The sequence below is a fragment of the Taudactylus pleione genome, unplaced genomic scaffold, assembly GCF_031769625.1.
Source record: "Taudactylus pleione unplaced genomic scaffold, aTauple2 ptg000566l, whole genome shotgun sequence".
Taxonomy (NCBI): Eukaryota; Metazoa; Chordata; class Amphibia; order Anura; family Myobatrachidae; genus Taudactylus; species Taudactylus pleione.
This window is the reverse complement of record NW_028284968.1, coordinates 661,802-674,233: the sequence shown is the minus strand read 5'-3', so window position 1 is coordinate 674,233 and position 12,432 is coordinate 661,802. Positions and strand designations below refer to the sequence as shown.

Sequence of the window (12,432 nt, the reverse complement as noted above, 5' to 3'; positions counted from 1 at the left end):
GGCTTTGTAAACCCGGTGTTTAGTAAATCTGCCCCAGACTGTGTTATGGATATGACCAGTGATTAAAGTGCTATATTCTGAATAAATAGTGTACTATAAGGTTAGCACTAAGGCCCTCATTCAGAGCCGTACGCTCTGAGCAGAGCGCACGCTCTGAATGAGGGCCGGCCTCCATGAAAATGGAGCGTCCTTCTCGTATAGCTGTGGGTCACCACTTTGCAGAAATTCATAGGGATCATTGTGCCTTATAATAACCAATGCAAGGAAATGACACTAATGATCCCATTGGAATGTGTATATCTCTGTGTTTTAATATAACAGCTTCATAATGGGGGTAAGGATGAAATGAGGGAGATTGCTGGACTCTTCGGGGAGTCAGGGAGATTGCTACAATTTCAGGGAGTTTCCCTGACAATGAGGGAGCGTTGGCAAGTATGCGAAATGTCTGACCCTGAGCCTGTCCCGTCTTCTGCAGGTGGCACCGGATAGCAATCAGCGTGCACAAGAAACAAGTCACACTGGTCCTGGACTGCAAGAAGCGAGCGCAGAAAGTGCTTGAGCGCAGCGACCACGCCATCATCGACACCAACGGCATCATTGTGTTCGGGACCAGAATCTTGGATGAGGAGGTGTTTGAGGTAAGGTGTCGCCCTGTCCGCACAGCGCCTAATGGAATGTCCCTGCTCGTTAGGCCAGTTCTGATTGTGGATAGTGGGATGACAGAACCAGACCCTGTCTGAGAGGGAATGTGATTTCCTACCTCGTCTAGCCGCAAATGTAACGTGCCTTCCAGGATTGAGGGCGTGCTGCGGAATATATATATATATATATATATATACATATATATATATATATATATATATATATATATATATATATATAATGTGTGTGTGTCCATGTCTCACATTTTGTGGTAGACTTTCAGCTTTTTGTGTGTGTTTGAATAAGATACATGCTTGTGCGGGTGAACTTAGATTTATGCCATACATGCAAACAGGGAGCTGTTCTGTGCTGTTAGCTTACACTGTGGTCCTCCAACTGCTCTGGAACTACAAATCCCAGCATGCCCTGGAACAGTTTTAACATGCCATAATAGCAAAACTCTGCCAGGGCATGCTGGGATGAGTAGTTCCACAGCAGCTGTTGGGCCGCATGTTGAATTAACCCTGCGATATATACGCTGATACACTGACACTAAGTCATACTCTTCCTGTTACATAGTGTTACATGTCCGTGTCTGTACAAGCGGCACTGGGTATAGGATAATTACCACAAGTGCCTCTGTTAGATAATGAGGTTAGGCTGAATTTCTCAGGGATCAGGTTACCGTCGCTAATGTAACATATATATATAATAGGCAGGAAACAGGAAAGGTTGAAGACAGATCTTAAAAAAAGGTTATATACAAATCCCTTATATCGGCCACCATGAAATCTTAATCTGTATATAATTTACACCACTTGCTGTTTCAGAAATCCCCTCTCATTGGGGGAAGTGTACTAAGCCTTGGAGGGAGAGAAAGTGCCAGCCAATCAGCTCCTAACTCCTAACAGGATGTGTTTGGAAAATGACAGTTAGGAGCTGATTGGTTGGTACTTTGTCTCTGTCCACATTATCTCTCACCAAGGCTCAGTACATATCCCCCAATATCGCCTTTATCCTCTGCCAGACCTCATTAGCATACTGACCCGCCTACAGAGCTGTAATTCCCACCCTCTATTAATCAAATGGAATCTCTCCACCAATCAGCAGCAAGCTCTCTCCTTCCTGTGCCTGATACTCCTAATTAGTAGGATGAGGAAGGAGGAAGATTGTAGCTGATTGGTGTAGGGAGGGGGAGGTACTGTGCGAGCAGGCCATGACTGACGTGACCTAGACAGACCCCAGGTGACTGTGCGGAGCGTCCGTATGCTAATGAGGTAATTGAAAAGTGGATATTAGTACGGATTATCCTTTATATGGCACCGCAAGGGGTCTGCAGCCCCTTACACAGTACGGAAACAATAAACGTGGCAACGAAACGAGGAAAAAAAAACAGCAAACGATGGAACAAAATCCAACATGTACAGTTACAGTAACAATGGAGTTTGTAATTTGCTTTAAGGGGCGAGATGTCCTTAAGGGGAAAATGTGGTAAGCCCCCCTGAAAATTCCGGTTACAGGGGTTTTACTGAATACCCCATATGTACTAAGCATCAGAATGTACTGCTTCGTCCCGATGGATAACGCCATCTTCGGGTGGCGTTACCCATTAGAAGTCTGTGGGCTTTTTTTCGGGACGCCTCTCCTGAGAGGGATGAGAACAGATCACCCCTGCTGCCTTTTTCGCATGGGCTGAAGAACGTCAGAGGGATTCTGAGTGTTAAACCCGGAAGCCCTTCTGTTCGGTGCCATCGCAAAGGACAGCTCTTATCGGGGCGGCTTTTACCGCATTGCGGATGCGAGGCTTAGTACATCTCGCCCTCAGCGTCTATGTCAGGGTGTAAGAGCTGTTTTGTGCACATGTGAGTCTTCATACAGGAGCAGCTGGTACATTAGCTTCCCTGGCTGAAAACAGCAGCACACATGGAGAAGAAGGCTGTACAGGTTCTCCCCCTCCCCAGAAGCACACATGGAGTAGAAGGCTGTACAGGTTCTCCCCCTCCCCAGCAGCACACATGGAGTAGAAGGCTGTACAGGTTCTCCCCCTCCCCAGCAGCACACATGGAGTAGAAGGCTGTACAGGTTCTCCCCCTCCCCAGCAGTACACATGGAGTAGAAGGCTGTACAGGTTCTCCCCCTCCCCAGCAGCACACATGGAGTAGAAGGCTGTACAGGTTCTCCTCTTCCCCAGCAGCACACATGGAGTAGAAGGCTGTACAGGTTCTCCCCCTCCCCAGCAGCACACATGGAGTAGAAGGCTGTACAGGTTCTCCCCCTCCCCAGCAGCACACATGGAGTAGAAGGCTGTACAGGTTCTCCCCCTCCCCAGCAGCACACATGGAGTAGAAGGCTGTACAGGTTCTCCCCCTCCCCAGCAGCACACATGGAGTAGAAGGCTGTACAGGTTCTCCCCCTCCCCAGCAGTACACATGGAGTAGAAGGCTGTACAGGTTCTCCCCCTCCCCAGCAGCACACATGGAGTAGAAGGCTGTACAGGTTCTCCTCTTCCCCAGCAGCACACATGGAGTAGAAGGCTGTACAGGTTCTCCCCCTCCCCAGCAGCACACATGGAGTAGAAGGCTGTACAGGTTCTCCCCCTCCCCAGCAGCACACATGGAGTAGAAGGCTGTACAGGTTCTCCCCCTCCCCAGCAGCACACATGGAGTAGAAGGCTGTACAGGTTCTCCCCCTCCCCAGCAGCACACATGGAGTAGAAGGCTGTACAGGTTCTCCCCCTCCCCAGCAGTACACATGGAGTAGAAGGCTGTACAGGTTCTCCCCCTCCCCAGCAGCACACATGGAGTAGAAGGCTGTACAGGTTCTCCTCTTCCCCAGCAGCACACATGGAGTAGAAGGCTGTACAGGTTCTCCCCCTCCCCAGCAGCACACATGGAGTAGAAGGTTGTACAGGTTCTCCCCCTCCCCAGCAGCACACATGGAGTAGAAGGCTGTACAGGTTCTCCCCCTCCCCAGCACACATGGAGAAGAAGGCTGTACAGGTTCTCCCCCTCCCCAGCAGCACACATGGAGTAGAAGGCTGTACAGGTTCTCCCCCTCCCCAGCAGCACACATGGAGTAGAAGGCTGTACAGGTTCTCCCCCTCCCCAGCAGCACACATGGAGTAGAAGGCTGTACAGGTTCTCCCCCTCCCCAGCACACATGGAGTAGAAGGCTGTACAGGTTCTCCCCCTCCCCAACAGCACACATGGAGTAGAAGGCTGTACAGGTTCTCCCCCTCCCCAGCAGCACACATGGAGTAGAAGGCTGTACATGTTCTCCCCCTCCCCAGCAGCACACATGGAGTAGAAGGCTGTACAGGTTCTCCGCTTCCCCAGCAGCACACATGGAGTAGAAGGCTGTACAGGTTCTCCCCCTCCCCAGCAGCACACATGGAGTAGAAGGCTGTACAGGTTCTCCCCCTCCCCAGCAGTACACATGGAGTAGAAGGCTGTACAGGTTCTCCCCCTCCCCAGCAGCACACATGGAGTAGAAGGCTGTACAGGTTCTCCCCCTCCCCAGCAGCACACATGGAGTAGAAGGCTGTACAGGTTCTCCCCCTCCCCAGCAGCACACATGGAGTAGAAGGCTGTACAGGTTATCCCCCTCCCCAGCATCAGACATGGAGTAGAAGGCTGTACAGGTTCTCCTCTTCCCCAGCAGCACACATGGAGTAGAAGGCTGTACAGGTTCTCCCCCTCCCCAGCAGCACACATGGAGTAGAAGGCTGTACAGGTTCTCCCCCTCCCCAGCAGCACACATGGAGTAGAAAGCTGTACAGGTTCTCCTCTTCCCCAGCAGCACACATGGAGTAGAAGGCTGTACAGGTTCTCCCCCTCCCCAGCACACATGGAGTAGAAGGCTGTACAGGTTCTCCCCCTCCCCAGCACACATGGAGTAGAAGGCTGTACAGGTTCTCCCCCTTCCCAGCAGCACACATGGAGTAGAAGGTTGTACAGGTTCTCCCCCTCCCCAGCAGCACACATGGAGTAGAAGGCTGTACAGGTTCTCCCCCTCCCCAGCAGCGCACATGGAGTAGAAAGCTGTACAGGTTCTCCGCTTCCCCAGCAGCACACATGGAGTAGAAGGCTGTACAGGTTCTCCCCCTCCCCAGCAGCACACATGGAGTAGAAGGCTGTACAGGTTCTCCCCCTCCCCAGCACACATGGAGTAGAAGGCTGTACAGGTTCTCCCCCTTCCCAGCAGCACACATGGAGTAGAAGGTTGTACAGGTTCTCCCCCTCCCCAGCAGCACACATGGAGTAGAAGGCTGTACAGGTTCTCCTCTTCCCCAGTAGCACACATGGAGTAGAAGGCTGTACAGGTTCTCCCCCTCCCCAGCAGCACACATGGAGTAGAAGGCTGTACAGGTTCTCCCCCTCCCCAGCAGCACACATGGAGTAGAAGGCTGTACAGGTTCTCCCCCTCCCCAGCAGCACACATGGAGTAGAAGGCTGTACAGGTTCTCCCCCTCCCCAGCAGCACACATGGAGTAGAAGGCTGTACAGGTTCTCCCTCTCCCCAGCAGCACACATGGAGTAGAAGGCTGTACAGGTTCTCCCCCTCCCCAGCAGCACACATGGAGTAGAAGGCTGTACAGGTTCTCCCTCTCCCCAGCAGCACACATGGAGTAGAAGGCTGTACAGGTTCTCCCCCTCCCCAGCAGTACACATGGAGTAGAAGGCTGTACAGGTTCTCCCCCTCCCCAGCAGCACACATGGAGTAGAAGGCTGTACAGGTTCTCCTCTTCCCCAGCAGCACACATGGAGTAGAAGGCTGTACAGGTTCTCCCCCTCCCCAGCAGCACACATGGAGTAGAAGGCTGTACAGGTTCTCCCCCTCCCCAGCAGCACACATGGAGTAGAAGGCTGTACAGGTTCTCCCCCTCCCCAGCAGCACACATGGAGTAGAAGGCTGTACAGGTTCTCCCCCTCCCCAGCAGCACACATGGAGTAGAAGGCTGTACAGGTTCTCCCCCTCCCCAGCAGCACACATGGAGTAGAAGGCTGTACAGGTTCTCCCCCTCCCCAGCAGCACACATGGAGTAGAAGGCTGTACAGGTTCTCCCCCTCCACAGCAGTACACATGGAGTAGAAGGCTGTACAGGTTCTCCCCCTCCCCAGCAGCACACATGGAGTAGAAAGCTGTACAGGTTCTCCGCTTCCCCAGCAGCACACATGGAGTAGAAGGCTGTACAGGTTCTCCCCCTCCCCAGCAGCACACATGGAGTAGAAGGCTGTATAGGTTCTCCCCCTCCCCAGCAGCACACATGGAGTAGATGGCTGTACAGGTTCTCCGCTTCCCCAGCAGCACACATGGAGTAGAAGGCTGTACAGGTTCTCCCCCTCCACAGCAGCACACATGGAGTTGAAGGCTGTACAGGTTCTCCCCCTCCCCAGCAGCACACATGGAGTAGAAGGCTGTACAGGTTCTCCCCCTCCCCAGCAGCACACATGGAGTAGAAGGCTGTACAGGTTCTCCCCCTCCCCAGCAGCACACATGGAGTAGAAGGCTGTACAGGTTCTCCCCCTTCCAGCAGCACACATGGAGTAGAAGGTTGTACAGGTTCTCCCCCTCCCCAGCAGCACACATGGAGTAGAAGGCTGTACAGGTTCTCCCCTTCCCCAGCAGCACACATGGAGTAGAAAGCTGTACAGGTTCTCCTCTTCCCCAGCAGCACACATGGAGTAGAAGGCTATACAGGTTCTCCTCTTCCCCAGCAGCACACATGGAGTAGAAGGCTGTACAGGTTCTCCCCCTCCCCAGCAGCACACATGGAGTAGAAGGCTGTACAGGTTCTCCCCCTCCCCAGCAGCACACATGGAGTAGAAGGCTGTACAGGTTCTCCCCCTCCCCAGCAGTACACATGGAGTAGAAGGCTGTACAGGTTCTCCCCCTCCCCAGCAGCACACATGGAGTAGAAAGCTGTACAGGTTCTCCGCTTCCCCAGCAGCACACATGGAGTAGAAGGCTGTACAGGTTCTCCCCCTCCCCAGCAGCACACATGGAGTAGAAGGCTGTATAGGTTCTCCCCCTCCCCAGCAGCACACATGGAGTAGATGGCTGTACAGGTTCTCCGCTTCCCCAGCAGCACACATGGAGTAGAAGGCTGTACAGGTTCTCCCCCTCCACAGCGGCACACATGGAGTTGAAGGCTGTACAGGTTCTCCCCCTCCCCAGCAGCACACATGGAGTAGAAGGCTGTACAGGTTCTCCCCCTCCCCAGCAGCACACATGGAGTAGAAGGCTGTACAGGTTCTCCCCCTCCCCAGCAGCACACATGGAGTAGAAGGCTGTACAGGTTCTCCCCCTTCCAGCAGCACACATGGAGTAGAAGGTTGTACAGGTTCTCCCCCTCCCCAGCAGCACACATGGAGTAGAAGGCTGTACAGGTTCTCCCCTTCCCCAGCAGCACACATGGAGTAGAAAGCTGTACAGGTTCTCCTCTTCCCCAGCAGCACACATGGAGTAGAAGGCTATACAGGTTCTCCTCTTCCCCAGCAGCACACATGGAGTAGAAGGCTGTACAGGTTCTCCCCCTCCCCAGCAGCACACATGGAGTAGAAGGCTGTACAGGTTCTCCTCTTCCCCAGCAGCACACATGGAGTAGAAGGCTGTAGGTACATACTGTATGGACAGGTTCTCCCCCCTCCCCAGCAGCAGATTGGGCGTTTATGTGAAGTTTTCATGTTTGCCTTTTTACCTTCACAGGAAAGTTCATAAATTAGGCTTTCCCCTGCGTGCCAAACGTTGTATACTGGATACATAACATCTGTTGCTTTGAACAATGCTGGTGGCCTGTGAGCCATTTGGGAATCCGTTTTGGATTTTCTCATTATTCTCCATGAATTTGTACAGAAACTTTTAGAAGGGTGAAGAGCCGACATGTGAAATGCTGGTGGTGTGTGCACCCGGAATCGGTATGATTCACCGCCGGCCGCATGGCCACAGAGGAGGAAATCCCGATCGTCCCCAGGTAAGTATGGGCAGCACAGACAGTGTAATGGTTAGCATTACTGCCTCACAGCTCTGAGGTCATGGGTTTGATTCCCACCATGGGATATATTTTCCCTGTGCTTGCGTGGGTTTCCTCCGGGTACTCCGGTTTCCTCCCACACTCCAAAAATATACTGGTAGGTTAATTGGCTCCCAACAAAATTGACCATAGTGTGTATGTGTGTGAGCATGTGATAGGGAACATAGATTGTAAGCTCCACTGGGGCAGGGACTGATGTGAATGGTAAGATATTCTCTGTACAGCGCTGCGGAATATGTGTGCGCTATATAAATAACTGGTAATAATAATAATAAGTATAAGCTAACCTAATTTTACCCCCTAACCCTCCTTTAGGATGCCTAACCCTAACCCCCCCCCTGTGCCTAACCCTAATCCCCCCTCTAAGTGCCTAAGCCTAACTCCCCCTCCCCGCCGCCTAAACCTAAGTCCCCCGGGGGGTGCCTAACCCTAACCTTCTGGGGGGGGGGTGCCTAACCCTCCCTCCCCCTTGCCGAACCCTAACCTCCCGGGGGGGGGTGCCTAGCCCTAGGTCCCCCCCGGAAACCCTAAACCGAATACTCCCCCCCACCCCCCGCTGCTGTCCGCGCCCGGCATCCCTTTCGATCGGGATGCCGGGCGCCGGTCTCCCGGCATCGGTAAAATGACAGGCGTCTAGATTTAGACGCCTGTCATTTAACCCTCGCCGGGATTAAGTAGTCTAGAAGCTGGCGGTCGGCATTCCGTCCTCCGGCTTCATAAACGTATACCGTGCACCCTACATAGCCAGATCATCCTGCCTAAGGCTCATTGTGCACCGAGGGGTCCAGATTACCCTCACCCATGTCATTTATTTATTTACAAAAGGAAGTGGGTGTGGGCCCCCATGGGGTCTTTAATCCAGCTCCAAATCTGACAGTTACAGGATTGCATTGGCTGGCCATACTCACAGAGTGGAGGTTATAGAAGTATCCGGCAGTGCTGGTTTATATTTCATAGTTGTGAGCACCAGCGTCGGGTAATGCCCGTGACATGGCGAGCGACCACGGAAAGAATGATCTTATTGCCAGGGTCTCGTAGATCCCAGCAGGGTCTCAGTGTTGCTGCTTCTCGTCAAAAGGGGAAAAAACTGACACAGCCAAAAGTTTTGTTGACATTAGAGACGACATCCCTTTTACAGAACCAGCTTTCAGGGACATACGGAGCGTTCATTTCCTTCCATGTAGAAACCGGGTTCACCCTTTCCAACTAACGCCGTATAGCTGCGCTCCTGCCTCGTAAACCAGGGGCCCCAGGCCAAAGTGCTGCATTATGATACAGAACCAGCCAATTACATTATCCACCTTTACATGGCGGGGAGGGGGTGAGTGAGAGGACTGATCGCAATGGAGGGTCTCTCACTCTCCCACAGGGCTGCTTATTACATCCAATAATCCCAGGGAAAATCATTGCTCTCTGCATTATTTTCATTAATTTGGGATCGTAAGCAGAAATAATTTGCCTTATGCTGTAGTGTAGAAGCGTCCTCCTTACGTACATGCCTGTCTGTGACGTACACGTGTACTAATGCCTGCAAGCAATCCAAATGTACACTACAGTGTGAGCATACAATAGTGCATGGGACAGAGATGGCAGAGTGGTAGCTGCTATATTGATAACTCTGTAAGGTTTAAATTTATTCTATGGATCTGTGGCACCACCCAGACTCAGAGTACCTTTGTTTTATGCAGCATAGACTCCTATAATGCATCTATTAAAAGGTCAATTCTGTAAACGCAAAAGGGCAGTTTACGCAGTGCAAATTCCATTAGCGCCTGTTTATAAAAGATTGGGCCCATTTCTGTGCAAAGGACCCGGGGTGCTGACTGCTAAATCCGGCCGTGTAGACGTGGGCGCCTCATTTTGCACCCACATGTAATCTGAGGTTTTGTCTTGTGTGTAACGACATGTTAAATTGACTGCGGGGGTATTATGGGGATGACCGCACAGTGTTATACTATTACACGTCCTCTGAGGTCATGGGTTACACTACCAGTGGGGGCCTTGTACCCTTTCTAGTGCAGGACTATGAGGAATGGATGAGTATAGGGTCACAATGTGTATATAAGGTAGGGAATGATACAGAAGTGTAGGAGAAGTTATGTAGAGGACAGAGAAGGTATAAGGTAGGAAAATGTATATATAGGCAGAGAAAGGTTGGAGAAGCTATTGTATATAAGGTAGGGTTGATATATAAGGGTAGGAGATGATATATAAGGTAGGGATGATATATAAGGGTAGGAGAAGCTATATAAGGTAGTGGGTCATATATAAGAGTAGGAGAAGCTATGTAAGGTAGTGGGTCATATATAAGTGTAGGAGAAGCTATATAAGGTAGTGGGTGATATATAAGGTAGGGATGATATATAAGGTAGTGGGTGATATATAAGGTAGGGATGATATATAAGAGTAGGAGAAGCTATGTAAGGTAGTGGGTGATATATAAGTGTAGGAGAAGCTATATAAGGTAGTGGGTGATATATAAGGGTAGGAGAAGCTATATAAGGTAGGGGTGATATATAAGGGTAGGAGAAGCTATATAAGGTAGTGGGTGATATATAAGGGTAGGAGAAGCTATATAAGGTAGTGGGTGATATATAAGGTAGGGATGATATATAAGAGTAGGAGAAGCTATATAAGGTAGGGGTGATATATAAGTGTAGGAGAAGCTATATAAGGTAGTGGGTGATATATAAGGTAGGGATGATATATAAGGGTAGGAGAAGCTATATAAGGTAGGGGTGATATATAAGGTAGTGGGTGATATATAAGGTAGGGGTGATATATAAGTGTAGGAGAAGCTATATAAGGTAGTGGGTGATATATAAGGGTAGGAGAAGCTATATAAGGTAGGGGTGATATATAAGGGTAGGAGAAGCTATATAAGGTAGTGGGTGATATATAAGGGTAGGAGAAGCTATATAAGGTAGTGGGTGATATATAAGGTAGGGATGATATATAAGAGTAGGAGAAGCTATATAAGGTAGGGGTGATATATAAGTGTAGGAGAAGCTATATAAGGTAGTGGGTGATATATAAGGTAGGGATGATATATAAGGGTAGGAGAAGCTATATAAGGTAGGGGTGATATATAAGGGTAGGAGAAGCTATATAAGGTAGTGGGTGATATATAAGGTAGGGATGATATATAAGAGTAGGAGAAGCTATATAAGGTAGGGGTGATATATAAGGTAGTGGGTGATATATAAGTGTAGGAGAAGCTATATAAGGTAGTGGGTGATATATAAGGTAGGGATGATATATAAGGGTAGGAGAAGCTATATAAGGTAGTGGGTGATATAAGGGTAGGAGAAGCTATATAAGGTAGGGATGATATATAAGGGTAGGAGAAGCTATATAAGGTAGGGGTGATATATAAGGGTAGGAGAAGCTATATAAGGTAGTGGGTGATATATAAGTGTAGGAGAAGCTATATAAGGTAGTGGGTGATATATAAGGTAGGGATGATATATAAGGTAGTGGGTGATATATAAGGTAGTGGGTGATATATAAGTGTAGGAGAAGCTGTATAAGGTAGTGGGTGATATATAAGGTAGGGGTGATATATAAGGGTAGGAGAAGCTATATAAGGTAGGGATGATATATAAGGGTAGGAGAAGCTATATAAGGTAGGGATGATATATAAGAGTAGGAGAAGCTATATAAGGTAGGGGTGATATATAAGTGTAGGAGAAGCTATATAAGGTAGGGATGATATATAAGGGTAGGAGAAGGTATATAAGGTAGGGGTGATATATAAGGGTAGGAGAAGATATATAAGGTAGTGGATGATATATAAGGGTAGGAGAAGCTATATAAGGTAGTGGGTGATATATAAGGTAGGGATGATATATAAGGGTAGGAGAAGCTATATAAGGTAGGGGTGATATATAAGGGTAGGAGAAGCTATATAAGGTAGTGGGTGATATATAAGAGTAGGAGAAGCTATATAAGGTAGGGGTGATATATAAGTGTAGGAGAAGCTATATAAGGTAGTGGGTGATATATAAGGTAGGGATGATATATAAGGGTAGGAGAAGCTATATAAGGTAGTGGGTGATATAAGGGTAGGAGAAGCTATATAAGGTAGGGATGATATATAAGGTAGGGGTGATATATAAGTGTAGGAGAAGCTATATAAGGTAGTGGGTGATATATAAGGTAGGGATGATATATAAGGTAGTGGGTGATATATAAGGTAGGGATGATATATAAGAGTAGGAGAAGCTATGTAAGGTAGGGGTGATATGTAAGTGTAGGAGAAGCTATATAAGGTAGTGGGTGATATATAAGGTAGTGGATGATATATAAGGGTAGGAGAAGATATATAAGGTAGTGGATGATATATAAGGGTAGGAGAAGCTATATAAGGTAGTGGGTGATATATAAGGGTAGGAGAAGCTATATAAGGTAGGGATGATATATAAGGGTAGGAGAAGGTATATAAGGTAGGGGTGATATATAAGGGTAGGAGAAGATATATAAGGTAGTGGATGATATATAAGGGTAGGAGAAGCTATATAAGGTAGTGGGTGATATATAAGGGTAGGAGAAGCTATATAAGGTAGGGATGATATATAAGTGTAGGAGAAGATATATAAGGTAGTGGGTGATATATAAGGGTAGGAGAAGCTATATAAGGTAGTGGGTGATATATATAAGGGTGGGAGAAGCTATATAAGGTAGGGGTGATACATAAGGGTAGGAGAAGCTATATAAGGTAGTGGGTGATATATAGGGGAAGCCTGCAGACACCTTAA

General features: G+C 49.0%; 1 protein-coding gene across 3 annotated transcripts in view; it reads left to right on the top strand.

Moving 5' to 3' along the window:
* The window catches only part of COL5A1 (collagen type V alpha 1 chain), a 221,930-nt gene that overhangs the window by 60,568 nt on the left and 148,930 nt on the right, over window positions 1-12,432 (top strand). For all 3 annotated transcript variants that reach the window (XR_015871843.1, XM_088453033.1, XM_088453032.1), the window contains exon 4: window positions 476-638. Coding sequence is in view for 2 of the 3 variants with exons in the window: in XM_088453033.1 (XP_088309159.1) it covers window positions 476-638 (163 nt within the window). In the remaining variant the exon portion in view is untranslated. The remainder of the gene's footprint in view (window positions 1-475; window positions 639-12,432) is intronic.